The 25,888-nt window shown below is 36.8% G+C and overlaps 2 protein-coding genes across 3 annotated transcripts in view; one reads left to right on the top strand and one right to left on the bottom strand.

Moving 5' to 3' along the window:
• Nucleotides 1–17,391, bottom strand: part of SLF1 (SMC5/6 complex localization factor 1) — a 59,044-nt gene extending 41,653 nt beyond the window's left edge. The window contains exons 1-5 of one of the 2 annotated variants that reach the window (XM_007469756.1): nt 17,278–17,307; nt 8,924–9,037; nt 8,680–8,755; nt 7,048–7,288; nt 1,556–1,718 (exon numbers count right to left, since the gene is read on the bottom strand). In XM_007469756.1, the coding sequence (XP_007469818.1) occupies nt 1,556–1,718; nt 7,048–7,288; nt 8,680–8,755; nt 8,924–9,037 (594 nt within the window). In that variant the 5' untranslated portion in view covers nt 17,278–17,307. Of the gene's footprint in view, nt 1–1,555; nt 1,719–7,047; nt 7,289–8,679; nt 8,756–8,923; nt 9,038–17,277 lie in introns of both variants that reach the window. The other variant, XM_007469757.1, reaches the window with a different exon arrangement.
• A 43-nt stretch (nt 17,392–17,434) lies between these two features.
• The window catches only part of KIAA0825 (KIAA0825 ortholog), a 416,652-nt gene continuing 408,198 nt past the window's right edge, over nt 17,435–25,888 (top strand). The window contains exon 1 of the mRNA XM_007469758.1: nt 17,435–17,546. The gene's annotated coding sequence lies outside the window, so the exon portion shown is untranslated. The remainder of the gene's footprint in view (nt 17,547–25,888) is intronic.

Below are 25,888 nucleotides of genomic sequence, written 5' to 3' on the forward strand. Positions count from 1 at the left end.
CTCTTGGAATCTCAAGGGTTGTTCATAATTTCTCTATTAATCTAACAAATATAAAATGAGAACTCATGTGCTAGGCTTTATGCAAGATGATTCAGATGTAACTATGGAAAAGACAGACATCATCCTTGATGACAGTGCTTTTGGTTTAGGTGGGGAAAAAGACATGAACCAAGTAATCAGCCAATTAATTACAATTGTGATGAGTACTATAAAGCAAAATAGTGACATCAGAACACATTAGAGGTGAACCTAACTATTTTAATAAGGGGCCAGGGAGGCTTCCTTGAAGAGGCAGCATTATAACTGCAAACTGAATAAGCAGGAAGTAGGCAGGCATAGAGAGTGAGAGAATAGTGGAAAGGACCTTTTTAGGAAGATAAAATAGCTTTTCAGAAGACACTGAGGTAGGAAGTAGCCTAGCCTGTTTAAGAAACTGGAAGAAGGCAGTTGTGTTATAGTATAGTGAGCATAGGAAAAAGTAGAGCAGGCTATAGTTGCAAAGGTAGGAGTGACAGGAACCCTGTGCTAACTTAAAGCTGTATTAGAGGTTTACAACTTTATCCTAAGGGCAATGGGAAGCCATTGGACAGTTTTAAGTAGGAGAGAGACAGCATCAGAACTATTTTAGAAAGAGCATTTTAGATGTTACTTCTGGATGAAGCTGAATGGACTAAAGAAAAGAGTTACTAGGAAATTAGCAAAAGTAAAGAAGTAGAACAATAGGGAGAATAATAAGGAGTTGATTCCAGGAGCACAGGGCAAAGAGGATGAACTCAATATGATGTTAGTACAGAAGAGAAGCAGTTTATTCAAGAGGTATTTGAAATAAAATCAATAGGATTTGGTAATTGACAAGATGTGGGGAATAAAGGAAAGGAAGGTTTCAAGGGTGATTCCCAGGCTTCTAACATAAATTATTAGACAAAAGGTTGTATAGTATCTATCGAGATGGGAAACAGTGAAGAAGGTGCTAAGTTTTCCTAGAAGACCAAGGTTCAGTTTTTAGACATACTGCAGGTTCTCTTCCACCTTGAGTGACGCTTCTTAAAAATCCTTCTTTGCTTACCTTTAGAGCAATTCTTCTAGGGTTATTTCCATTCAAACTACTTAAGAAGTGGTATGTGCACCAGGTGAGGAGATGTAGGTGGAGGAAAAGGACAGGAAAATATTTCTAAATTCTTAGAAACAGCTCCCTCTTTTCCAATGGGAAAATACCAAAGAATTCTCATGGTACTATAGCCCACTGCTGTTTTATTTATACTCTGGTTTAAAATGCTTAAAATGATTTTGTAATAAACATCACCAAAGCACTGAAAACAAAAGTAGAGACTTAAAATAAGACAAATTTTAAATTTAATAAGTTCTTTCCAGATTTATCAGAAATATTCTCAAATATTTAAATAATTGAGAGCAACTGTCTTAAAAATGTCATTTTAATTCTAATCGCACTTTCAAAACTCAGAACATAATTTGATTTTTATACTTCACTGTATCAATACTTTATAAAATAAACATTTAAAAATGTTTACTAATTTTTTGTTTGTTTTTTACTTACCTCTAAAAGAAAATCTCCTAGATACTGAATTGGATAAAATGGAGCCTTAAAGTTATCCTTTTCTTGTTCAGCCTTGATTCTCGCATTACTGGCAATCACATGAGTTATTCCACTTGGCGAATTTTTTGGTAAAATAACATTTGCTTTTCCAGCCTCCAAAACTCTAAATGAAAATGTAAAAAGTATAGAAAAGCATATTAAAAAGAAAGTATGGGGCTTCCCTGGTGGTGCAGTGGTTGAGAGTCCGCCTGCTGATGCAGGGGACACGGGTTCGTGCCCCAGTCCGGGAAGATGCCACATGCCGCAGAGCGGCTAGGTCCGTGAGCCATGGCCGCTGAGCCTGCGCTCCGCAATGGTAGAGGCCACAACAGTGAGAGGCCCGCGTACCGCAAACAAAAAAAAAAAAAAAAAAAAAAAGGAAGAGGTAAGGGAAAAAAAAAAAAAAAAAAAAAAAAAAAGGAAGTATGTTTAGTCAAATTATCTAAATCAATTACTTCCTAGGAGTAGGAGCAGAACTTTCTGAAAGGAATTAATTCCTTTGGTCTATCTGAGTGCCACGGAGAATAACCATTGCAATGATTTCCTAAATTTTAAATTGTTCAGAACAGATGTGTTTAAGAAATCATGCTATTCCCTCTACTTATCCGTTTCTTGATATGAGAAAAGTTTTTAAGAATCAAGAATACTAAGTTTACAAGGGGGGAAAGCAGCAGGGAGTGGGGGTGGGGGTGTGATGAATTAAAAAAAAAATAGATCATTAAGTTTATTTCTCCTAAGGAAAAGTCACCTCAATAAGCCAAAAAAAACAATGCAAGAATTCTAAGAAAGTATTTACCCCAGAAGACAACATACCTCCAAGGAAATCATTCTGGACCACAAAAAAATAGAACTAAAGTTGCCAAACTTCTTCTAAAAAATTAGCTTTTGAAAACGTTTAATAACTTTCATCTACATTAAGAAATACATTTTACATTTAGGCTCAGAAGACACACAGACACAGACACACAGGCACAAACACATCCAAAAGTTTCATGAAAATTCGTTACTGCAGAGGATTTAGAAAGCCAAGAGAATACTACTACAACCTGACAGTAAGAAAAAAGCCAAGTAATCCACAAAATCATAACTTTTCATGAACCTATCAGAGAACTGAGATAATAAGCCAACCAAGAAATTGAATTTCCAAAAGAGTGATAAGCACCTTTGTGAAGAGATTGGATACCCAAACTATTTCACTTTTGCCAGAGCACCAGAGAGAAGTAGCCATCATAAATGCAGGCAAGAATCAGGTAAAATCTTAATAAATTTAAAGGCCAAGTGTAGGCAGCATGACAGTTTAGAATAACTGAGAGTCCCTGACACATGGAAGGGCCCCCCTCAGTTGCAAGCTGTTTGCCACCAGCATCTATTAAGTATTCACGAAAAAGATTAGGGGCAGGTAACAGCAGGAACCCCATTGTTAGCGAAGGTGGGCCAGTGGGGACTGCCTGCCAACAAGAGGTAGATGTAAAACCAGGCCCACTTCCCTGGATCCATCTCTCATATGAAGCAAAAGCCTTAAGTCATTTGGGTAAGGTAAGAAAGTCTTCTATTTCAGAACCCAGGAAAAGATGCACTGCTTTTGTCGTAAGAGTGGAAGTAAAACTCATCTGCCTTTGGGAAAGGGGTAGGAAAACTTCCTGCTGTGCAGCCCAAAAAAGATGGGATAAAGGATAGAAGCAAAAGCCACCTGTCCCTGGAGAAGGGGCAGGAATGACACTTGGGCCTGGGTTCCTGCACTAATACAAAGCAGAGACCTAATGCTGGGGGAGATGCTGGAAAATCTCTTACCCAAGACCCTGCCCACAATACAAGGGAGAATTTGGCTGCCATGGGAAATTGAGACAGAAGCAATGGGTATATCCCAACCCCAGAGACCAAGAACATGAAGAATGCTTAAGACTAAAGCCTATCCAACAGAATGAAAACACACCAACCCTTACTCCCCAACCTAGAAATGAGTAGGAAGCAAGAGGGGAAGAATATGAAGAGCCCTTCTGTGATGAAGTAGTACAGGGACTACCGAAAGCTGAGAATGAATAAAGAACACTGATTAAAAAACCTCCAGCATCACAGGCCCCATGCTAAGCACAAGGGAACTGTAAACCACTGCTGGAATAAAATGAAATGATGCGCTGAAGATGAAAATAGCACTAACAAAACTCTAAGCCAGCTCAACAATTGACAAGATTAACTCAACGACCCCATACTAACTGCCTTACAAGTAGGTCCATTTTTGGATATTAACATTATTCACCTCAGCCTCTACTGTTCTTCTATAGGGAATGTCTATGTATGCAAAAAAAAACAAAACAAAAACACAAGACATACACAAAAATGGGAAAAAAAAAAAAAAAACCCAACCAAACCACTGTCAAGAGATAAAGGAATAAAGAGCACAGAGAGATGGTCCCCACGTTGAAAGTTTAAAAAAGTGACTTTAAAATAACTGTGAATGACATGTTAAAAGATAGAATAGGTGGACAATTTGCACGAACATATGGGAAATTCAGAAGACAGTACAATCAAAAAGGTAGAATTAAGATACTATATCAAATAAGAATTTCTTTGATAGGCTTATCAATAGACTGCACAAAACTGAGGAAGAAATCATTGAACCTGATAAGTCAATAGTAAGTATCCAACTGAAACACACACACACACACACACACATATACACACACACGAAGGGAAAAAAAACAGAACAGAGAAAGCAAATACTGTGGAAAGGAATCAAATGGTCTAAAATATGGGTAATGGATCTACAGAAGAAGAACACAACAGAATATTGGGCTGGCCAAAAAGTTCATTCGGGTTTTTCCATAAGATCTTATGGAAATAGAATCAGTAAATAGAATCAGCAATTATTAAAAATGGATAATACACTACAATGAAGTAGAATTTCTCTCAGGAATACAAGTTTGGTTTAACATTTAAGAATTGATCAAAATAATTTACCATATTAACAGAATAAAGGAGAAAAGCCAATTATCTCAATAGGTGCAGACAAAAACTTTCAGAGCCAATATATTTATAATAGCATCCCCCTTCCGAACGAACTTTTTGGCCAATTCAATATTTACAAGATAATGGCCAAGAATTTCCCATAATTAAAAAAAGACAAAAACTCCCATTTCCCTAAAAAGCTAAGAGAACTCCAAGCAAGTAACATAAATAATAATAAACAATAAACAAAATGCACACACATATATGTGGATACATAATCAAATCACCAAAAACCAAAAGTTGTGTTGCTTTTTCAGTTTTAATTTCCAACTGCATCACTAGCATATAAAAACACAATTTTTATTTAGTCACTTATTATCCTGTGATCTTGATTAAAGTTATTAATTAGTTCTAATAGCTTTTTTTTAGTAACTTATTTGGTATATGAACATGTCTTGGAAATAAAACCAAGTATTCTTATTTCTTTATTTCCAACTCTATGCCTCTTATTTATTTTCTTTGCCTTATTGCACTGGCTAGTATCTCTAGTAAAATCCTGAGTATTAACAGTCAGAGGGAGCATTCTTGTCTTGTTCCCAATTATGGAGGGAAAAAAAAATTCATGATATTGTTTAGATTTTTTCATAGATGTCATTTATCAGGTTGAGGATACAAAAATTCTCAACAAAATATTTATAAATAGAATCAGCAATTATTAAAAATGGATAATACACTACAGTGAAGTGGGATTTCTCTCAGGAATACAAGTTTCGTTTAACATTTAAGAATTGATCAAAATAATTTACCATATTAACAGAATAAAGGAGAAAAGTCAATTAATGGATATAAAAACTTACAGAGCAATCGATTTATAATAGCATCCCCAAATATGAAGTACACAGAATTAAATTTAACAAAATATGTGCAAGGTTTATACAACAAAAACTATATTAATGACAGAAATTAAAGAAGCCCTGGAGAGAAACAGAGTCTACTGATAGGATAACTCAATATTAAGATCTCAATTCTTCCCAATTTGATCTACACATTCAACACAATTTCAATAAAAATCCCAGCTTGTTTTTTTTTGTAGAAGTTGACAAGCTGATTCTAAAATGCATATGGAAATATAAAGGATCCAGAATTACCAAAACAATTTTGAAAAAGACAAAGTTGGAAGACTCACAAGACCTGATTTCAAGACTCACTATAATACTATAGTAACCAAAACAGTGTGTTCTTGGTGTAAGGTAGATATAGATATCAGTGGAACAGTAAGAAGTTCAGAAATAGACCACACAAATATGGTCACCTCATTTTTGGACAACAGTTCCAAAGTAATTACAGAACAATTGGAACTCTCATACATTGTTAGTGGGAATGTAAAATGGTACAAGTTGGAAAACAGTTTGGCATTTTCTCATAATGTTAAATGCACAACTGCCATCTGAGCAAGCAATTTCACTCCTGGGTATTTACCCAAGAGAAATAAAAACACGTCTACATGAAGACTCGTACTCAAATGTTCATAGTCGCTTCATTCATATTAGCAAAACCAAATCAAAACCAAAAAAACCCCATATGTCCATCCATGGGTGAATAAACAGACTGTGATATATACATAGAGTGGAATACTACTGAGTAACAAAAAGAAAGGAACTGCTGATACACACAACAACATGGATGAATCTCAAAAATAACAAGGCAGGCAAATGAAGCTACATCAAAGGAGTATATACAGTATGATCCCATTTATATGAACCTCTAAAAAGACAAATCTAATGTACAGTGACAAAAAAGAAATTAGTGGTTGTTTGGTTTGGTGGTGCAGAATTAAATGTACAAAAACACAAGGGAATATTTTAGGATGATGTAAATGTTACCGATCTTGATTGTAGTATGGGTAACATGGGTGCATAAATTTGTCCAAACTCATCAAAATGTACACTTAAAATCTGTGCATGTTATGGTCTATAAATTACACTTCAGTAAAGGTAACAAAAAGCCCTTAGATCATGCTCTCCCGGCAAAAAGAGTCACAGCAGTCTAAGAATACAGTTTGCCCAATAAGAAGTCTTCTTAAAATATGGTGTAAAAGATAAAAAGAAATGAAATTATGATGGAAACAGTATGAACCATGAAGACTGCACTACATAAACCTAGAAAAAAGCCTTTGTTTAATGTAATACTTCACTTACAAAAAACTGTAAGTGCTTCACAACTGAAAACAAATATCTTCCAATTTAAAATAAAGATTTTACTTGAGTTTGCAAAGAAATAACATGGAAAGTGAAACAGAGACCCTGAGAATAATGCAATACTTATAAAATAGATTTTGCTCCATCAGACACATACGCTTATAAGTGCAGAATGGCTTAACTAGGAGATCAAAGAGTAAATCATCATGGCTCATTTGGAATAAATGAATTGCAAAGAAATACAAAAAGGTATTTAAGCAAACCAAAATTGTTTTCACATTCACTGCTTTAGCTTCTATGAAATCTCACCTTACAAGAGAATCACTTCGTTTATCAGCTCTAACAAGGAGGACAACTTTCCATCTATGGAAGGCTCCTGGAGCACCAGTGCGTTTCAGTTCTTCACGCCATCTTTTAGGTGCAGACTGCATTTGAGGTGAATGATGGGAGTCTTTTTCAATTTTATATCCCCATTCGTAAGTTGTTTCATCAAGCCATTTGCCACTTTTGGCACTATGAATTATGTAGTCCTTAGTTAGTACCCACTTTCCTAGAAAGCAAATGAACTGTCAGTTACAAAAGAATTTTGGTTCTGATAAATGGTAAACAATAAAGAACAAATATCAAATAAAATTTGGCCTTTTTCAACACCTTTTTCTACATTGCCAATGTTATCTTTGAACTATGTTTTCCTAAATTTTTTGGTAGTGAAAGGCCTACAACATCACTAAACATTGTATGTAAACTTTCCTATAATAAATAATTTAAATTCTAACTGTTACTAAGTAAAATATAAAGCAAAGGATTAATAAAATGTGGTATTACTTAAATTATGACTACTATTATTATTATTATTATTCACCATTTTGAGTGAGGTTTATATTCACCATTTTGAGTGAGGTTTATATTCTTCCTTCTATACCAAAAACTTTTACAATAATGTTTACAGCATTGTTACACTATATAAAACAAATTAACTGAGTTAGAGAATTTTCTAGGATATGTAACAACATTCTGATCTGGGCATCAATGATCTTTTTAAACAGCAGGGAAAATGTATGTTTTCATTTGCGGAGGTAATAATGAATCAAAATTTCTTTACGGTAAGTTATTCTAAAAAATGGTAAATTCACCTGAGTTAAATACTGCAAAAAAAAAAAAAAGTAAAAAAAGTGGACTAATGATATGCCAAATCAATCACAGGGGACAAAACTATATGAAAAACATCAATAGTGACAAAGGGAGAAGACACTAAGCCCTAATTTAGGTTTATGGAATTTAAAATCTTAGAAAAATAAAATAGAATGACTGCTTCATAGCATGGATGGCAGGGGAAACAGGAGCAAGAGAAAACAGTAACTCTTCCAATGATAGATCAAAGAAAAGAAACTTGACTGCAAATCGCTGAGGCTTCAACAAAAGCTTTTTTTTGGGGGGGGGGGGGGCATTTTGTGCCAAACCTTTTTATTAAAATATTTTTTCTTACATGAAGCACTTACTAGGTGAAGTAAATATTTCTGCCTCTTTAATACGTTTTTCAAGTGTTACAAAGTTCTATTCAGAAAATCAAAGCAAAAATATTATATTAAACAAATATTTTCAGGGACTTTCCTGAGGGCGCAGTGGACAAGACTCCGCACTCCCAATGCAGGGGGCCCAGGTTCGATCCCTGGTCAGGGAACTAGATTCCACATGCATGCTGCAACTAAGAGCTCACAACTAAGGCCACAACTAAGGAGCCCTGGAGCTGCAACTAAAGGAGCCTTGGAGCTGCAACTAAGACTGTGTGCAGTCAAATAAATAAACATGTATGTTCAGAAAAATATAAGAACCACATTTACATTTGATATAATAAACACACTATCTTCCCAGAGATTAAGGTACTTTTTCTTCACCATGAAGATTTTTTTTTCAAAGGTAAGAGGAAGGTAGTTAACCTACCTGCTGCACAAGCTGCTAAAAACTTCTCACTCTTACACAGGCGTTCAGCTATTAGATGTGTACAATTTTTGTATTTCTGGAAGGAAAAATCCACATGAAAAAATGTTACTTCGGAAGATTTCCTTTTTAAGATATTTTTTCTATTCTTACAATATCAAGGGTGCATTTTATCATTCTTAGGCCAACAATTTAATTGTAGTTATTCTTCAACTATATCTTGAACTTTTAAAGTTACTGTACTCACCTCACTCTTGATAAAAGTGCAATCTAGTTTTAAAAGCAATTTGCCTAGAGCTTCTTTTTCTTCCATCTTAAATCCTGTCATCTGGATAATATGCTTTGGGGCACCATCTTCCATCTAACATATACACATAAAGAGGACAACATATGTTAAAGATAGTATTCACAGGGTTGACATTATTTTTTCTTAACTATGAATACTAAAAATAAAAACTAAAACTACTTAACATATAAGGCTTAATTGTAAATACCAATGTTCAAACTGCCTATGTGCAATAGAAATTAGTTTTAAAAGCGATCTTCTCAAAATGTGGCTGTATATAAAGTGAGATTTGTTTTGTGGTCTGAACAATGAAAGCTTGCATTACTATATTACTTGCCACTAAAACACAATGATGAATGTAACTCTTCAGAAAAAGACAGATACTTATAAAATTTTAGCATAATAGTAGCTTCATTTTAAAAGTATTGTTTTTGCTAAGAGCTTTGGAAACAAGGACACTTGTGGAAAATGACACCCTCAGATCTCATACTAACTTTTAAAAGTGTCTGTGGACAGATATTGAAGAATATTTATAAATCAATGGAGAACTTGATAAACTTATGGTACCACAGCACTTACAACAAATAATTTAGTATAGTAGGTATATTCTAAGTTTTTCCTAATCTACATTTCTTAACTGTGCTATATATATGTTAATTTCATCACCTACAAAGCAGACTGAAAAAAATCACTGGGTTTCAAATATATTTTGATAGGGACATTAATCTATATTTCAATGGAGTTCACAAAGCACTTTGTATTTGAGGTGGTACATTTATTGGCCAACAAAAGGAAAATTCACAGCATTTCTAATTAGAATACAGCTTTTTTTGTTTTTGTTTACATGAGGTTAGAACTTCAGACCTAGATCATCTTGGAGAAAATCTAGTTTCTCATTAAAGATGAGGAAAGCAGTGAGGAGAGAAATCAGGGTAATTTTTTCATTTCTCTAACAACTGTCACCATTAGCTCTGGATTAGTATTCACTCAATGCCACAGGCTGAACAACAGCAGTTGGCTTCTTTCAAAACAATTAAAAGTAAACTTCAAAAATGATAACAAAAACTATTACCAGGACTTGTAATAGACAACTGGTGAAATTAAAAATGTTCTTTATAGGAACTCTATTTTCAAAGACTGCATATACATGTTATATATATATTTATATTAAATATCTATAAACTATATACATATATGTAGTTATTTAATGGTTGAGATTCATTTTAGAGTAGAAGTTGAAAGAAAGTCTCACTATAAACAACTTAAAGCATTACTCATGGTTAAGAGTGAAACTTCTGCTAGGGTAATAGCACTCCTGGTTTCTCTCTCTACCCTGCATCACTCATTGCTTTAGGAGGAGAAGCTACTTAAGAGAACTAACTGAATATGCTTTGCCAGACACATCTGCATATTTGCAAAGATGGTCCATATTAATGCACGTGGATATGTCATAAGGAGCTGCCAGTAATAGTACTGCACTGCCTGGGTGGGTAAATCAATTCAGAAGTTATGTAATAAGAAACACACTGGAGTTGCATATCAAATCCACCTCCTCTAAACCAATTTTTATTCAGTAAAAAGGGTGATCTTTTGACCTCAACCTATCTGACTTTTATATTTCTCTGTTGGCTCCAAAGGAGGGAAGGGGATATTACATATTAACCCCTAAAAAACCCAAAATTCAAGATACAGAACATAAAGAAAGTGTCTTTAGGGATAGGGCTCTTTGGGACTTCCCTGGTGGCACAGTGGTTAAGAATCCACCTGCCAACACATGGGACTCGGGTTCGATCCCTGGTCCGGGAAGATCCCACATGCTGCAGAGCAACTAAGCCCGTGCACCACAACTACTGAGTCTGCGCGCTTAGAGCCCGTACTCCGCAACGATAAGCCACCGCGATGAGAAGCCCGTGCACCGCAACGAAGAGTCCCTGCTCACCGCAACTAGAGAAAGCCTGTGCGCAGCAACGAAGACCCAACGCAGCAAAAATAAAATTAAAAAAAAAAAAAGATAAGGCTCTTTGATGAAACAATTTCTATAAGTTTGGCCAGTACAAAATTATAAGGTGTACATAGTGAGGCTTGGTGTCTTATGAAATAATCAAACATGTAAAATACTATCATCAGTAATTAAAATGTAAGTAGCTTCTTGCATAAGGAACTCTACTGTATTCATCATCCAAATTTTTAAACCACTTACATGGGTTAAATAACAGCTCGAGTGATAATATCCATTAATATAAAATAGTAATATATTAAAAATTTACAAAAATGTCCTCTGTTACTAGAAATAATAATGAATTAGTCTGATGCAGAACACATATTAACACACATACAATAAAGACACATGGGAATGATAAGGCATATAACCAAAACTAGGCAGAAACACTGCTATCACTAATTCTAGGGAATGACAAAGACCTTAAGCAAATTTCCTTTAGAAAGTAACAGGTCCTTTCAGAAACACTAGACTAGCGAAATTCAACATATCTGTGAATATCACCTTGATATTCTAATGGAAAAAGCAATCTAATTGTTTTTATAGTTCTTGAAAGCCATTTTTAGCAGAGGAATACAAGTGTTTTAACTGTATATATTTTGCCTACTATTATGCTTGTATTTTATTTATGTATTTAAGAGTCTGAAAAACAATTTAGTAGGTATTTCAAGAAATGCTGCCAAAGAAGGGAAGTTTGAGTAGCCTTAAAAACCTAAAATCTTGCCCATCTGGCTATTTTAAAATGCCGACATACAGAAACTACTGTTAAGTAATAGGAATATACAGAAAGCAACAAAAAAATCACTGTAATGCTACACCCAAAAAGTCTTATTTAAAAATTGTCTTAAATTTTATTTTTCTACTTCCTGAGAACTAAATATGTTATACAGAACTATAAGGAAAAAAAAATCTACTATACTATGTTTCTCATTTAGATCAAGTTAGTAACAGCTATTTCACAATCTGAATGTTTATTATTAACAAGGTGCCATTTTAACATATTTTGGTTTGATGCATAAATTACTAAATAACTTGGACTTATTTGAGTCGTGTATAATGCAAAGTTTTCATCTTAAATCATACTGTCTTTATGATGGAGTAATTATAGCCACTTTACATATTTAACAGCATTTTTTGTCAAAGCAAGAGTCCTCAGTAAAATGAAAACAGGACCAATGATGCTTAATGGTAGAAATCAGGAAAGTCTTTTTAAAAGCAACTTCTTTCCTTTGAAAAACAAGTAAAATGAAACTGATATTAAACAAGCAAAGAGGAAAGGCCAGTAAGAAACACAGGTGAAAAAGCTGGTCTTCCTGATTCAAACAGCATGAAAATATGAGTGTTAAAAAACAAATTAGAATACATAACATTAACAAGTTTATCAGAAAAACTGGGCTATTAGCTTAACTTCCACAGAATCGTGAATCCCAGTGATGGCACACAATAACAAGCACAGTTTTTTTAAAGAACAAATTCCATTAACCTAATCTAATACAGTCCTATAATAAAATGATCTACTTGAAGTAACAGAATTTACAATACATTTATCAATGCTTTTTAATACCACATCATATGACAAACTAACAACCACAGATCTAATTCATAGTTACATGGGAAAATAGTTCTATGTCTATATACCAGAATAGACATAGACATATATAGATAAGGATAGGTTTATACGTATAAAATTAGTGGTTTAATGGCTCTTCCTATGACCCTGCAGGAGTAAGAAAACAATAAACAATAGCCTGATATACCATTGAACCCAAAGAAAGTACTATACAACATTGGTGCAATACCTATCAATGACTCAGACAACTCAAAGTCAAGTTTTGTGCTGGTAATAGGTTCTGGGATATGGAAGATGAAAAGCTAACTGCTAGAAGTCTTGCAGCTCAAGAAATAAAGTAAATAAACTGCAGTATAATTGTATGAGTAGTATTTCTAGAAATTAGATATTTTTCTAGAAAATACAGGGGGTGATCCTTGAAGTATTCGCACAGAAGATACTATCCTAACACAACTGGAAATGAAAACAAACAAAAAAAGCATTTATTTTTAACAGATATTTTCTCTTTACTGTCAAAAAGTTAAAAAATATACGAGATTCTTAGTTACAAGGAAATGCTCTCATAATAATTTTTAAAACTTTTGTAGTAAATTAAAAAACAATCTACTTACCTTGAATCATATAATACACACAACTAAGGAGATAATGATTGTGAACAGAGCTGGCATTTATGTAGAACAAGCAACTGTCTCTGTGGTGTGGACTTTCCCAAAATATCTCCCACATGGGCCTATCCCTGATGCCTGAGATTCTTCTGCAGTTGGTGCTAGTTAGAAATGCAAATAAACCTATAGCAGTCATCATCATAATTAAGGACATTTTATTATATACTAGCTTTTAGGTCTATGAATTCTTTACAATATGATACGTAGCTAGAACACCTTTCAGGAATACAACACATGGCTAAAATATGTTAAGAGAACTCAGAGAAACAGAGGCAGTAATAGAGATATCAATAGAAAGGTCTGGTATGGAAAAGAGGATGAAAGAGCAGGGTGTCTAACAGTTGGGTGAAGGGGAGAAGTGCTGCAAAAAAGAGGTGCGAGATGCTTATAGAGGTCTGGGACGGAAAAATAAGGATAAACCTTTCCTACTTTGCATTATAATTTCTTTTATGATCAGACACAGGTTATTATAGAACTTTGAGAATATAATCTTATAAATTGTATGCTGCTAACTAAGATAAATAAGGATTTTAAAAAATTTATTTATATATTTGCATTTAAAAACTAAAAACTTCCCCCAAAATAACTTTTACCAATTTGTGCTTTAATTTTAATTAACACAGGATAGAAAATTTGAAAAATACTACAAAGTATATAGAAAGATTAAAATTGCTAATTCCTTTACTCTGTAATACCATCGTTAACATTTGGGAATGGGGGAGGGGTTTGTCTTGAAGGTTTTATGTTGGTGTGTGAAAAAATATTAAAAAGCAAAATTTAGATTATATAGTTCTGTATCTTAATTTTTATGTAAAATCACATCACGGTCTTTTTCCACACTACTGAGTATCTCATGGTTTTTAAGGCAACAGGTTGAAAACTAGTGGTTTCTTAATGTTTGTTATTCTAGTGAACTATTCTGATTTTAAACCTACTTCTACTTTGATTTTAAACCTACTAAGGAAAATCATTAAAACTTCCCGCTTCTGGAAAGGACATACCAATCCTAAATTCAATCAATATTGCTGCTTTGAATTTAAGAGTTTAAGAGATTTTTATGATTTCTTTTATCTAAAGCATTTAACTGGGAAGTAAATAACGTTAAATGTGTTGGCTCTCTGTTTAACCAATACTACAAAAGGAACACACAAATCACACTACTCATACCGTGTGAGTAAAATCCTGTTTGGCTCTGAATGCTATAACATCGAGTGGAGTTTAGAAATTCTGCATCCTCTTGGCCTAGGAGCCAAATTAGGCCTTTGGCTTAATATAATTCAGCTGGGCTTTGGAAATTTTTTTTTTTTAAAGACATAGTATCTGTTTCCTGTCCCATCCTTCAAATATCTGAGACGTGTATGCATGTGTTTTTGTGCGTATATATATATAAATTATTTGACTAAGGTCACCAATGGTGAGACTTCAGGGATTTCTTACTCCGATGGCATTATTTCGGAAAGCAGCAGTCATAATTAGTCTCTTTGATGACTGACTTAGCAGTGGAGGGAGGAAGTGGAGAAGTAGCAGCAAAATGAGCATGGTGGGGAAGAAATGAAAGGCTAAGAGGACTTAGGGAGAGGTCCAATCTATCTTGTACTGTACAAGGCACAGGCTGCACTGGAGATGCTAGTTTTAGGGATAAAGGGGCCTTAAGAGAAGCAAGATGAATGAGAGAGATGTTTAGGAATAAAAAAAAAAGGAAGGACAGAACATGTTGGTTAGCCATGGGGGATGAAAGTCAAACCTGTTTTAGTATCCTAGGAACTTTGTACCACTTAGTAGCAGCATAAGGTCTAAGATTGACCAAGCAGGATTTTGTGGCCTGTATACTTCATATATGCTCATTTCCTTCTTGAAAATATAAGTGCTATTTGCTGTTCTTATACAGATGAGAACAATGGGGAATCTGGGAGATTAAGAAACTAGCTCAAGGGTACAAAGTTAGTAAATGGTGAAACCAAGATTCAAAATCTAAGTCTGTTTCTGCAAAAACTGTATGTCCTTTCTACCATACACTTTGACTTTAATTTCAGAATTTAGTTGAATACTTTTAACCAAATTTTAATTTTACAAAGCAATCTATTTTCAAATAATAAAAAGAGAAACATACATCATATGAAAAGGAATCTACTGTGAGGGTGGGGTGACATTTAGATAGCAATATTGCTGAAAATATTTAAGCATAACTACAAATTAATTTCAGAAAAATAAAAATGTCTAAAATTTCAAAGCATTTCTAGGAACAATCTAAAGAGGGACGTTTTTTCTTATGAAAATGTTTATTATTTTCCTCTCAAAGTGGATTTGGCATTAATGACTCAGACTAATTCATATGGGTTTTTCTTCTTCTCCATCAATAATAACAAAAGTTTTTTATTTCAAAGTAATTCTGATATTAAGAAAGTAAGAACTATGTGAATTTAAAAGTTTCAGGGATATTTTACTTTTAAGCAGTAAGATGTCTTTAGAAAGTAAGAAATAGCATATTTAAGGAGAGTCAATTAAAAGTAATATTCTAATAGGAAATAGGTGAAATAAAATGTACTATGTACTATTTTAGTTATTTTTGACAAAGAGGGTGCTTCACTTTGTTTTTTAAGAGCCTATATGGAATTATTGATTTTATTTTTTAAATGTTTTGCTTAAACAGTGAAAAGATTATCTTAGAGGGAAATACTGTCTAGATAATAAAGTTATACTATTGGTTTTCTTAAAAACAATGTTTTTGGACATTAGAATAAATTGTGGATACCTATTATGAAATTTTAAGCATTTTGAATTTTATGAAAAAACCCACCTTTGACCACTTTTTCAAAGACTGTTTAACATGATTTATGCTTTCTGCTTTAGGGAAGAAAATATTAAATCATATAATCGAACATAAGTCAATAAGGCAAAAGAAAATCTGTATTTAGAAAACAGATCTAATAGGAGCACATCTGCATTACTGAAGCCTAATTGTCTTCACAATAAAAATTTATACAGTCAAGTATTTAAACATCCTAGTACATTTAACTTAACACTGAGTTAACTTAGACATAATCAAATTAACTCCCTTATAAAAATCCACCTAAACACCAATACTGGTTAGTCAAACTCGCCTAAAATGGGAATATCTTGCACATCAATAGGTACTTCTAGGAAATGAGGCATAAGGTAATAACACAAACCCAAAAGTTTACAAGGCGCAGAGTCTGTCACACGTACACTGGAAATTCGGTTTAAATGTTCAATCCTAATGCCTCGACGGAAATTTTTTTTTGGTATAGGATATTCATCAGTCAAAAATAGCTTGACGCTTCCAAAATCAAGCTCCGTCCAAGTTCTGGGTCAAATCCTGATATGGAGTACTCAAAGCAGATCACGTTTTTGTCAATATTTAATCAGAGGTTTTGGGAGCAGAAGAAATCTCAGGATAACCACTTTGTCTTGTTCCCTGCCTTCCAACAGCTGATATCATAATCCCCAGGAACACAGCACCCCTCCCCACTCCCGCTCCCTTTAGGGAAACGTGTGTGCGTGTTTCAAGGCCTACAGTAGCTGCAGAGATGTTCATTACCACTTGGATATGTTTAGAATTCTACTAGGGAGAAAAGAATGATAGCATTTTCCTCTTCACAGGAAGGTGGGCCTGGGGGATTCCCACCACCTGCACTGACGCTAAGTTATGGAAAGCAGCCAAGAATCTGAGACTCAGGGAGAGGCGTCCCAGTCGGTTCTATGGAAACGAGAGACGCGAGTGGCCTAGCGCCTTCCTGGCAGGAGACCGAGCTGCGGAGCTGCGCAAACAGGAGGCGAGGGAAGCGGCTCAGCCCTGCACTGCAGAGGCGCTCGGGGCCGTCCCCGCCGCGGGACGGGGGGAGCGCGGTGGGGTCTGCGGCTGTAGCCCATAGACGCGCGCGCCGAGCGCGGCGGGTCGGGCGAGTGCAAACCAACGACAGCTGCGGAAAGCGTCAGAGGTAAGCACCGCCACCGCTCTACCCGGCCCCTTCCCAGCCTCATAGCCGGGAGCTGCAGAAACTTCGGGGGCACGGAGGACACAGTCAGGGTACACTGTGTCTTCCGAGCTGAGGCCCTTTACCTTCCTGGTTGGAGTTTCTGGGCTGCTTCCTTCGCGCGGCGCCGGTGACAGGCAAGAAGACTGCCGCAGCGCTTGCTGCTTCACTAATCCGGGCTCTGGGAAATAATTTCCCGCCGCGCGCTCCGCGGCCCCGGAAGCTATTGTGCCATTTCCGGGTGGTTGTCAGTGACGCTTTCGAGCCGTCGTCAGGGTCGTCTGAGCGGGTTCAGGGCTTCCTTATGGCTGGCGCGCTAGGCTCCTGCTAGTTCTGCGCCGAAGGTGGGAGACTGGTGAGTGATTTTTCTGGGTTGCCTCCTGGGCCTGGTATTTCCGTCCGCCCGAGGCTCCGTGCAGCATCTTATCCGGACCGAGAAATTAGCGGGAAAGGGTTGAACCAGGAGTCCCCATCCAGCCCCGTGGCGCTTGACCCTGTGTGCTGCGGGACAAGGCCTTGAGATTCCGACTTACGGTCTTCTCCACTCGCAGTATCTATCTCCAACTTGGAGCTCTACCTCGGGTCCCCAAGTGCCCCTGCGCAAGGCCAAAGACACCGCGACTCGATTTAGTAGTCTCTCTACCAATGATCAAGGAGTGTCTACACTCTCCCATTGGCAGGGTTTAGTCACCCTCGATTTTCGAGAGCTGCTTTACCATCCTTTTCCTGAGCACTGTTTGCATTATCCTGGGAGACAGGCAGTCGGCTGAAGTGTGCACCTTTTATATTTTGGAAGTGGGATGAGGGGGTCGTTCCTGATTTAGAACTCAACGATACCGCCGCCGTTTGATTGGGTGAGAATGGTCTTTGTTTTCCTGGCTGCTATGAGCTAATGAGATAGGAGAGCAAGCTTAAAATTTCACGCATGGGTTTTAGATACACATTTTACCTTTTGGAAAGGAGTGGTCAGGAATAGATGTGCTTTCAGAAAGGAGTGCCTCTGCACTGTTCCAGGCTTCCTCGATAATGAAAGCTTCAGGAGAATTCTAGATGGAGGTCTGAGTTAGAATAGCTTTAAAGAGAAATTGCTTACGATAAAGAGGTAATGTGAGGGAAGGTGCTCATTCCGTTGAAGATTTTTAAAATGTGATGTAGAGAACCTCTTTTTGGTGAATTCTCTTTCTTGAGTAATGCAGTTTTTCAGGTAAGTTTTCACTCACCACCTTATATTTAAATAATCACCTGTTCCATAAGAGGCAGCTGCTTGATTTTTTTTTTTTTCCTTCAAAACGGCCAGTTCCACAGAGTTCTAGGGATAACTCTACCATAAAGAAAAATGCAGTATTCAATTCAAGGACCTTAATGCATCAAGCAAATGCCTTGTTACCTTTTGAGAGTAACAAACACACTAATCTCTTTGTTGATTAACAATTCAAACTTTTATAATCTCATTTGGTCCCAATTTTGCCATTCTTATTAAATCTTGTAGTTTTTCCTTATTTCCCCAGTTGCAAGGATTATAAATATTGATAATTTAAAGGAGGTTATATGTTTCTATATAGCAACTAGTTTTTAGAGAAGCAGTGTTGTTTTGTTTTGTTTTTAAATCAATGCTCTTGACTCGTGATCTCTTTTTAAATTAATATAGCCAACCACTAATACTAACCACAAATTGCTACTGTCTGCCAGCTATTATCTTATTTAAACTTACTATAGTTCTACAAGAAAAATCGTATTATCCCTATTTTGCAAACATTTTATACCGAGACTCAGATGTTCTTACAAATTACACAATTAAATGGTAATTGAGATTTGAACCCAGTCTACTTGACTCCAAACTTGGGCTCTTTTTACTGTGCTCTATACTTCCTTTCATAAATAACAAAATCATTCTTTTCACTCTCAGGTAAAATTAGATAGTATATCACATTCCAAAGTCAAATGGAGAGCAAAACTTGAGTATAAAGAGATTTAAGGAATTTGTTAAGGAATTAATTCCTTAATGTGTTAAGGATTAAGGAATGTGTTAGGGATTTAAGGAATCACCATAAGGTAATTTTGACATATGAATAATCCAAATTCTTTTCTGTATTGATCCTTAGCCAGTTTTATCATCCTAACTCAAACAAATACAAGCAATCTAGAGACCATCAGTATATTAGTGACTCCAAAACCAGAATATCAGCTATCTCTTTAGGCAGCTTCTATTTGTGTGTATGTAGAAAGAGAGAAAATGAGTGAATGAGCACAGATTCATAAAATTGAACTTTGTGATGCCCTGTAAGGAATTACTATGTACTGGCTGTTAGCAAAACTGTTCTATTCCAGTCTTGTAACCCTCAGACAGATGGTGATTAACATATTTCAGGAGAATATGCTTAACTAAACCTACCCCTTGCAATATTCTATTTTATGTAAAGAAATAGAAATAGCTTAATTATCAAGGAATTTTACTAAAATCTAGTTGAAATGACCAGTACTAGAAATGACATAGACCTTAATTCTAAAGAATATCTTGTTTTACAAAAAGGCACAAGTATATATGTATAGCTCATTTCAAATACTAATATCCATTACATTGTATTGACTTCTGTGAAAGATATTTGGTTTGCATGTCCCACAGGTAGATCTCAGTGATATTTTTGTTTTCAATCAAACTTCAATGCTTATCAAGGTTGAAATTAGATCTGTTTTGTTGATCTCATACTCAGTATCTAGCACTGTGCCTGGCTTGTGGTAGGGGCTCAATAGATATTTATTGAATGAACAGTTCCTTTTAAAAGTGTTATTTATCCACAGAGAAATATTTGTACATGTGTTTTTTTTTTTAAAAGGGACTTACCACATAAATGCACACTTCTTTATCTTTACTCACTTTGACCCTGAAATGTATTGTCCACTCCACAACTCATCCATAAAAGGCAATGTGGTATCCTGCAAAGAAGAGCAGGCAGTGAGATAGGAGAAAAGAGAATACCTAATATTTGTTATTGCTTACTCTATGCTGTGCAGTGTTATGTTTAATCCTCACAGCACTATGGGGTAAGTATTATCATCCTTCTTTTAGGGATGAGAAGACAAAAGATAAGCTTTGTAAAGTTTCCAAGGTTACACACAGTCACTAAGTGCCAGAGCTGTGATTTGAACCAATACTGACTCCAAAGGCCATAGTGTTAACCACTTTGCTATACTACCTCCAACTGGATTTTAATCCTGCTCATCTACTGACTGGGTATATACACAGGGAAATTTATTTCTCTGAGGATCATATTTCTTATCTGTAACATAAGGGTTGGATTAAATGATCTATAAAGTCCCTTCTGGCTCAAAAATCCTCTGACTTTAGTTGGGTCCCAAGTATTATCTGAATGAAGCAGTTCTAATGTGCTAGAAAATCTTTATGAGTGGAGCTTTACATGTATTTATTGGTGTCTTCCACATTGGTAGATGTACAATTATGTTTTCGTAATGCAAAGAATAAGACCAGAGTTAAAAAATCTTAGCCATGTTTTTGCCAGTTTTTGACCCTGATAAGTCTCTGATTCTGTGAGCTTATGTTTTCGTATGTAAAATGGATACAGAAGAGTGCTGTGAGGGTTAAGTGAGATAGCTTTAAACACCCTGACACGTAGTTGGCATTAAATAAATATTGACTCTTCCCCCCATCTCCCATCTTTTGAGGATAAAAGGAGATTGGTGAATGTAAAAATATTTTATAGGTTAGCCAAAGATAAAGTATCTTCACTTATAATCTACTAAGAAAGATCAAGTTATATACACAAATAGTTATTGTATGACTGACGATTGACGTAGAATCATTTAAGAACAAAACGATGGGAACACAGAGAAAAGAAATTTTGCTTCCAATAGGACAGATGAAGCAAGATTTTATGAAGCAGGTAATGCTAAGTTTGGGCCTTGAAGGGTGGTGAGTGCTCCTTTTGGTAGCGGGGGAAGAGGGAAGAATGTTCCACTGGAGGATGCAAAGGTATCGGAAAAGATTAGTGAATACACATTAGATATGTGGGATGGGTGAAGGCTAATGATAAAAGGTAAAAACGCTGAGTTCAGGGCAAGCTATGGGTAACTGGTCATCTTAAAGATGTTAGGCCTTGGGGCTTCCCTGGTGGCGCAGTGGTTGAGAGTGCGCCTGCTGATGCGGGGGACACGGGTACGTGCCCCGGTCCGGGAAAATCCCACATGCCGCGGAGTGGCTGGGCCCGTGAACCATGGCCGCTGAGCCTGAGCATCCGGAGCCTGTGCTCCGCAACGGGAGAGGCCACAACAGTGAGAGGCCTGCGTACCGCAAAAAAAATTAAAAACAAAACCAAACCAAAGACGTTAGGCCTTCTACAAGGAGCCATGATTTTTCTGTATAACTAGGATCGGGTGGAGGATGGGGTAGGCATTTGATTACTTTGTTATGGAAATAATACCCATTTATTACAAAAAGAAGAGAAATGCACCTAATCCCACTCCAGACCCAGCCAAGCACCTACTCACTGAACCCCAACCCCAGGGAAGTCCCCTCCTGGCTTGGTAGTACCCCTCTCCATCCTAGTGAACAGTGAGCTGCCACTCGCCCCTCAGGCTGGCCCAGAGGTAGGAGGGGGCTCTCAGGGGTCACGGGGCCCAGTTTCTGGGCCTCCACCTTAAGAGGACTCACATGGGGACGGGTCCACAGGCACACGGTCCTGTCTACAAGTACACTGCTCCAACGGGGTGGCTACTAGGCACTGGCACCCCGCTGTGATGGCAGCAGGCTTCTGGGAGTAGGGTGCGGGTGCTGTCTAGGGCTATGAGGTCTTCCCACCCCTCCTTCCTGTATCCTCCCTGGCTCCTGCCCCTTCCTGATATCTGTGACGCTGGGCAACCACCTACCCATCTTTGAGCCTCAGTGTCCCCATCTGAAGTCACAGGGTAGACTGGGGGTAGGGTACCCGTGGCTTTCCTCTCCCAGGAGTGGTGCCAGGACCCACCCATGGTGTGGTCATATCTGGATCTGCCTAGACTTCCTGACCTGCCTGTGCCTGGGTCCCCTGAGATCACTCCCTTCTGCTCCATGTCCTCCCACAATGCCTTCTCTACAGAAAAACAAAGCAAACAAGCAAACCAACCATCTCCCTTCTAGAGCTTCAATACTGCTGAGTTGCTGCCCGGCTGCTCAACATCCAGCTCTGCCCACTACGGCTAGGCTGCGTCATTTTAAAGGCTGGTAAAACACCAGGGTTTGGTCATTAGAAGTGATGAGTCTGCAGACTGCTGACTCACCTCATCAGGTGACTCTGGTGAAGGGAAGTTTTTGAAATGTGAACTCAAAGGCTGCAGTTGAGTCAGGAAGCAAAAGCAAAAATCAGCATAATTACATTAAATTATATTAAAAAGTCTCAGAAAGTGGGCAGAGGATACTGCCTTCCAGCATCAATTGCTGATTTGTTGTTGGAGGCAGGTTTTTGAAACAGTGCTCCAGCTATTTCCCTGTAAATTTTGGTTAAAATACAAATAGGCAGCAGCTCAAGAAATACCCTAAATTGCTAGTATTTTATCTATAACGTATCGTATACACACACACACACACGCCCATAAAGAGAGAGAGAATGAACATATATAGCTGTTTAAATCACTTGGGGGATTCTTTGCTGAATAAAGTTCTCAGGACAAATTATCTAATACTAAAAAGTAAAAAGGGACACAATTGTCATTTGATTAATTAGGCAAACCAATATAATGTTAAACAGCTGAATTCAGAGATGACCTGAGTGAGCTCAAACTCATGGACTTATATAATATGATCTTGAGGAAGTTACTTAAATTATTTGAGTCCCAATTTCATCTGTAAAATGATAATAACTTCATGGATTTATTAGGATTAAATGTGATAATGTCTGAAAGCACAGAGAGGCATCAGAAAAATTTTATTAGGGATCTATCTAGTTTTTGTTGTTATTTAATAAAATTTAATTGTTTTAAAATAAGGTCTGCAGCTCCAACCATGAAATTAAACAGACTTGAGTTCAAATCCCATCTCTGTCAGTAGTTGCGTCATGCTGAGAAAATTACTTTTCTACTCTGTTTCCTTATTTATAAAATGGGAATACTAATAATGTCTTCACAGGGATTTTGTGAAGACTAAATGAAATAATGATGCCTAGAGTCTAATATGGTGACTAGACATGTACTTTGTTTGCTCAAATTCCCAGAGAAGCACATACAAAGAAGGGAATAGATGTGCAAGAGATTTATTGGTGATACTCCCTGTGAAGGATAAAGGATAGGGAGCTAGAGTAGGAGGGAAGTACCTTCAGGCCTCAGTGGAGGTCTGACAACCTGTGCAGGAGAGTCGGAAGAAAGGAAGAAGAGGGTGAAAAGAATCTCAAACCTCTCAAAGAAAGCTTCAACTGGGTCATGGGGAATCCGAGAGCCAAAGTCATCTGTTACAGGAGTCCCATATCACCACAGTACCCAGTATATGTTGGTTATTTGCAAAAATAATTAACAGTTGTCACATACTGTAATTTACAAGTGTGTTTAACTCTTGAAATTTACTGCCTATCCCCACCTCCCCTAAGAAAAGTACAGTCCCTGCTGCCAAACACTGACATTAACATTTGAGGCACATGTTCTTAGACTAACAACTTCTTATATTTTACAATACAGCTTTGTTAGCCAGAGAACAGTTGAGGAATCAAAAGATCTGTTCCAAATTACAGTTGAAAAATGTAAACATTACCTAAGCAACTGATTTTTTGACATTAGGTGATTTAAACACAAACTGTCTAAATTTCTAAATTCAGATAGCCAATAAATGTAACAATCTTAAACAGCTGAGTAATGTTAATATCCATAGTGTGAATATTAACCTAAACTTGAATGTTCATTTCCTTTCTTACTAAAGGGAAGCAAAATGCATGACCCCAAAATATGCCACTTTGGCATGTGGAGTGTTTTGAGCCAAAGGCAATCAAGATCCAGCAGACTCAAGAGAAACTTTTACCTCTCCCTTAACTACCTAAAAATTTAAATACTGGGCCTGTACCAGGAAGGGAGCTATTACCAGAGAGAACTTTTACCTGAATGACTTATATGTATGGCAGGGCAAATGACTAAGTACCAAACTTCTGCTCTTCTTAGTGTCCTATGAATCACCCTCCTCCCCTTTGAAGCTCCAGGCCCTTATCCCATTCCTTGGCTCAGGATGGCCTATAAACCTCAACTGCCCACCTTGCCCTTGGGTCTCAGTCTTATGGAGCTCCCATATGTATGTAGTTAAATTTGTTTCTTCTGCTAATCTGCCTTATGTTAATTTAATTAATAGATCTGCCAAAAGAACCTAGAAAGGTAAAGGAAAATTTTTACTCCCCTATATTACCAAAGATATCTCTATGGTCAAACAGATCAAGGTATTATATTTTTGTCTGTCTCTACCCATCTACCCCCTCCCTCTTTTGTTGTTTTTAATGAGGAATTGTAGCCATCAATCAGTTCAGTACTCTGCAAATGGCAGGTCATGACCCATCAGTTGGTGAATACTAGTCCGCACTTTTGTTTCAGTTATGTATGGCTTTAGGATTTGGGTATTAAATGTGTTTGTTACTGTGAATCAAAGGATTTAAATTTTAAAGCAAGGTATTTAGACTAACTTCCTTATCTTACAGGAGGAAATGAGGACTAAAGAGGTGATTTAATTTGCCCAGATAACTCAGGAAGCATGTGACTTGAACCAGAAGCTATGTCTTAAGAATCGAAATTTAGGGTTCTTTGTATCATGCTTCCAGGAAAAGGCTTCTTGTTTACAGTACTTAGGGCACATAATTACTCTGTTTTCCAGTGAGTTAATATGATAGTCCTTTTCTGTCACTTTCATTATTTCTTTGCTAAGATTTATTGAGAAGAGCTTTTCCCTGACTGTGGCCATTGAGTGTCAGGAAGGATGTATAGCTGCAGTTATTTTTTAGCCGTCAGCAGCCGTACCACATCACCGGAATTTACTGTTTATTTGCCCTATGCGAAACAGCTAATTTAACAGTTTAAATCTGGAGTTTACCTAATTTAAACTGAGCAGTGATGGGAGTTCTTTCTGAGGGGCATTATACTGGTAAAATCTTAATTTTTACTAGTACCAGTGAATATTTTTCTGTACTTCATTGTTATGACATTGTTTATCCATTTTCCTTGCTTTTTAGAGTTTAGCTCAACAAATATTTTCATTTTCAAAATGTAAGTTTTGTGTATAATCATGTGATAATTTATTCCTTTATGATTTTTAAAAAAATATATCATTCTTTAGTTTTCTAGCAAATATTCATATTGAAGGGGAGCAGAATAGGCTGACCCAAAATCTGCCATTGTGGCATGTGGATTGTTTTGAGCTGAAGGTAATCAAGATTGAACAGACTCGGGCTTCCCTGGTGGCGCAGTGGTTGAGAATCTGCCTGCCAATGCAGACGACACAGGTTCGAGCCCTGGTCTGGGAAGATCCCACATGCCATGGAGCAACTGGGCCCGTGAGCCACAATTACTGAGCCTGCGCGTCTGGAGCCTGTGCTCCGCAACAACAGAGGCCGCGATAGTGAGAGGCCTGCGCACCGCGATGAAGAGTGACCCCCACTTGCCACAACTAGAGAAAAGCCCATGCACAGAAATGAAGACCCAACACAGCCATAAATAAATAAATAAATAAATACATTGTGTATTATT

This window comes from Lipotes vexillifer, unplaced genomic scaffold (assembly GCF_000442215.2).
Source record: "Lipotes vexillifer unplaced genomic scaffold, Lipotes_vexillifer_v1.1 scaffold67, whole genome shotgun sequence".
Taxonomy (NCBI): domain Eukaryota; kingdom Metazoa; phylum Chordata; class Mammalia; order Artiodactyla; family Lipotidae; genus Lipotes; species Lipotes vexillifer.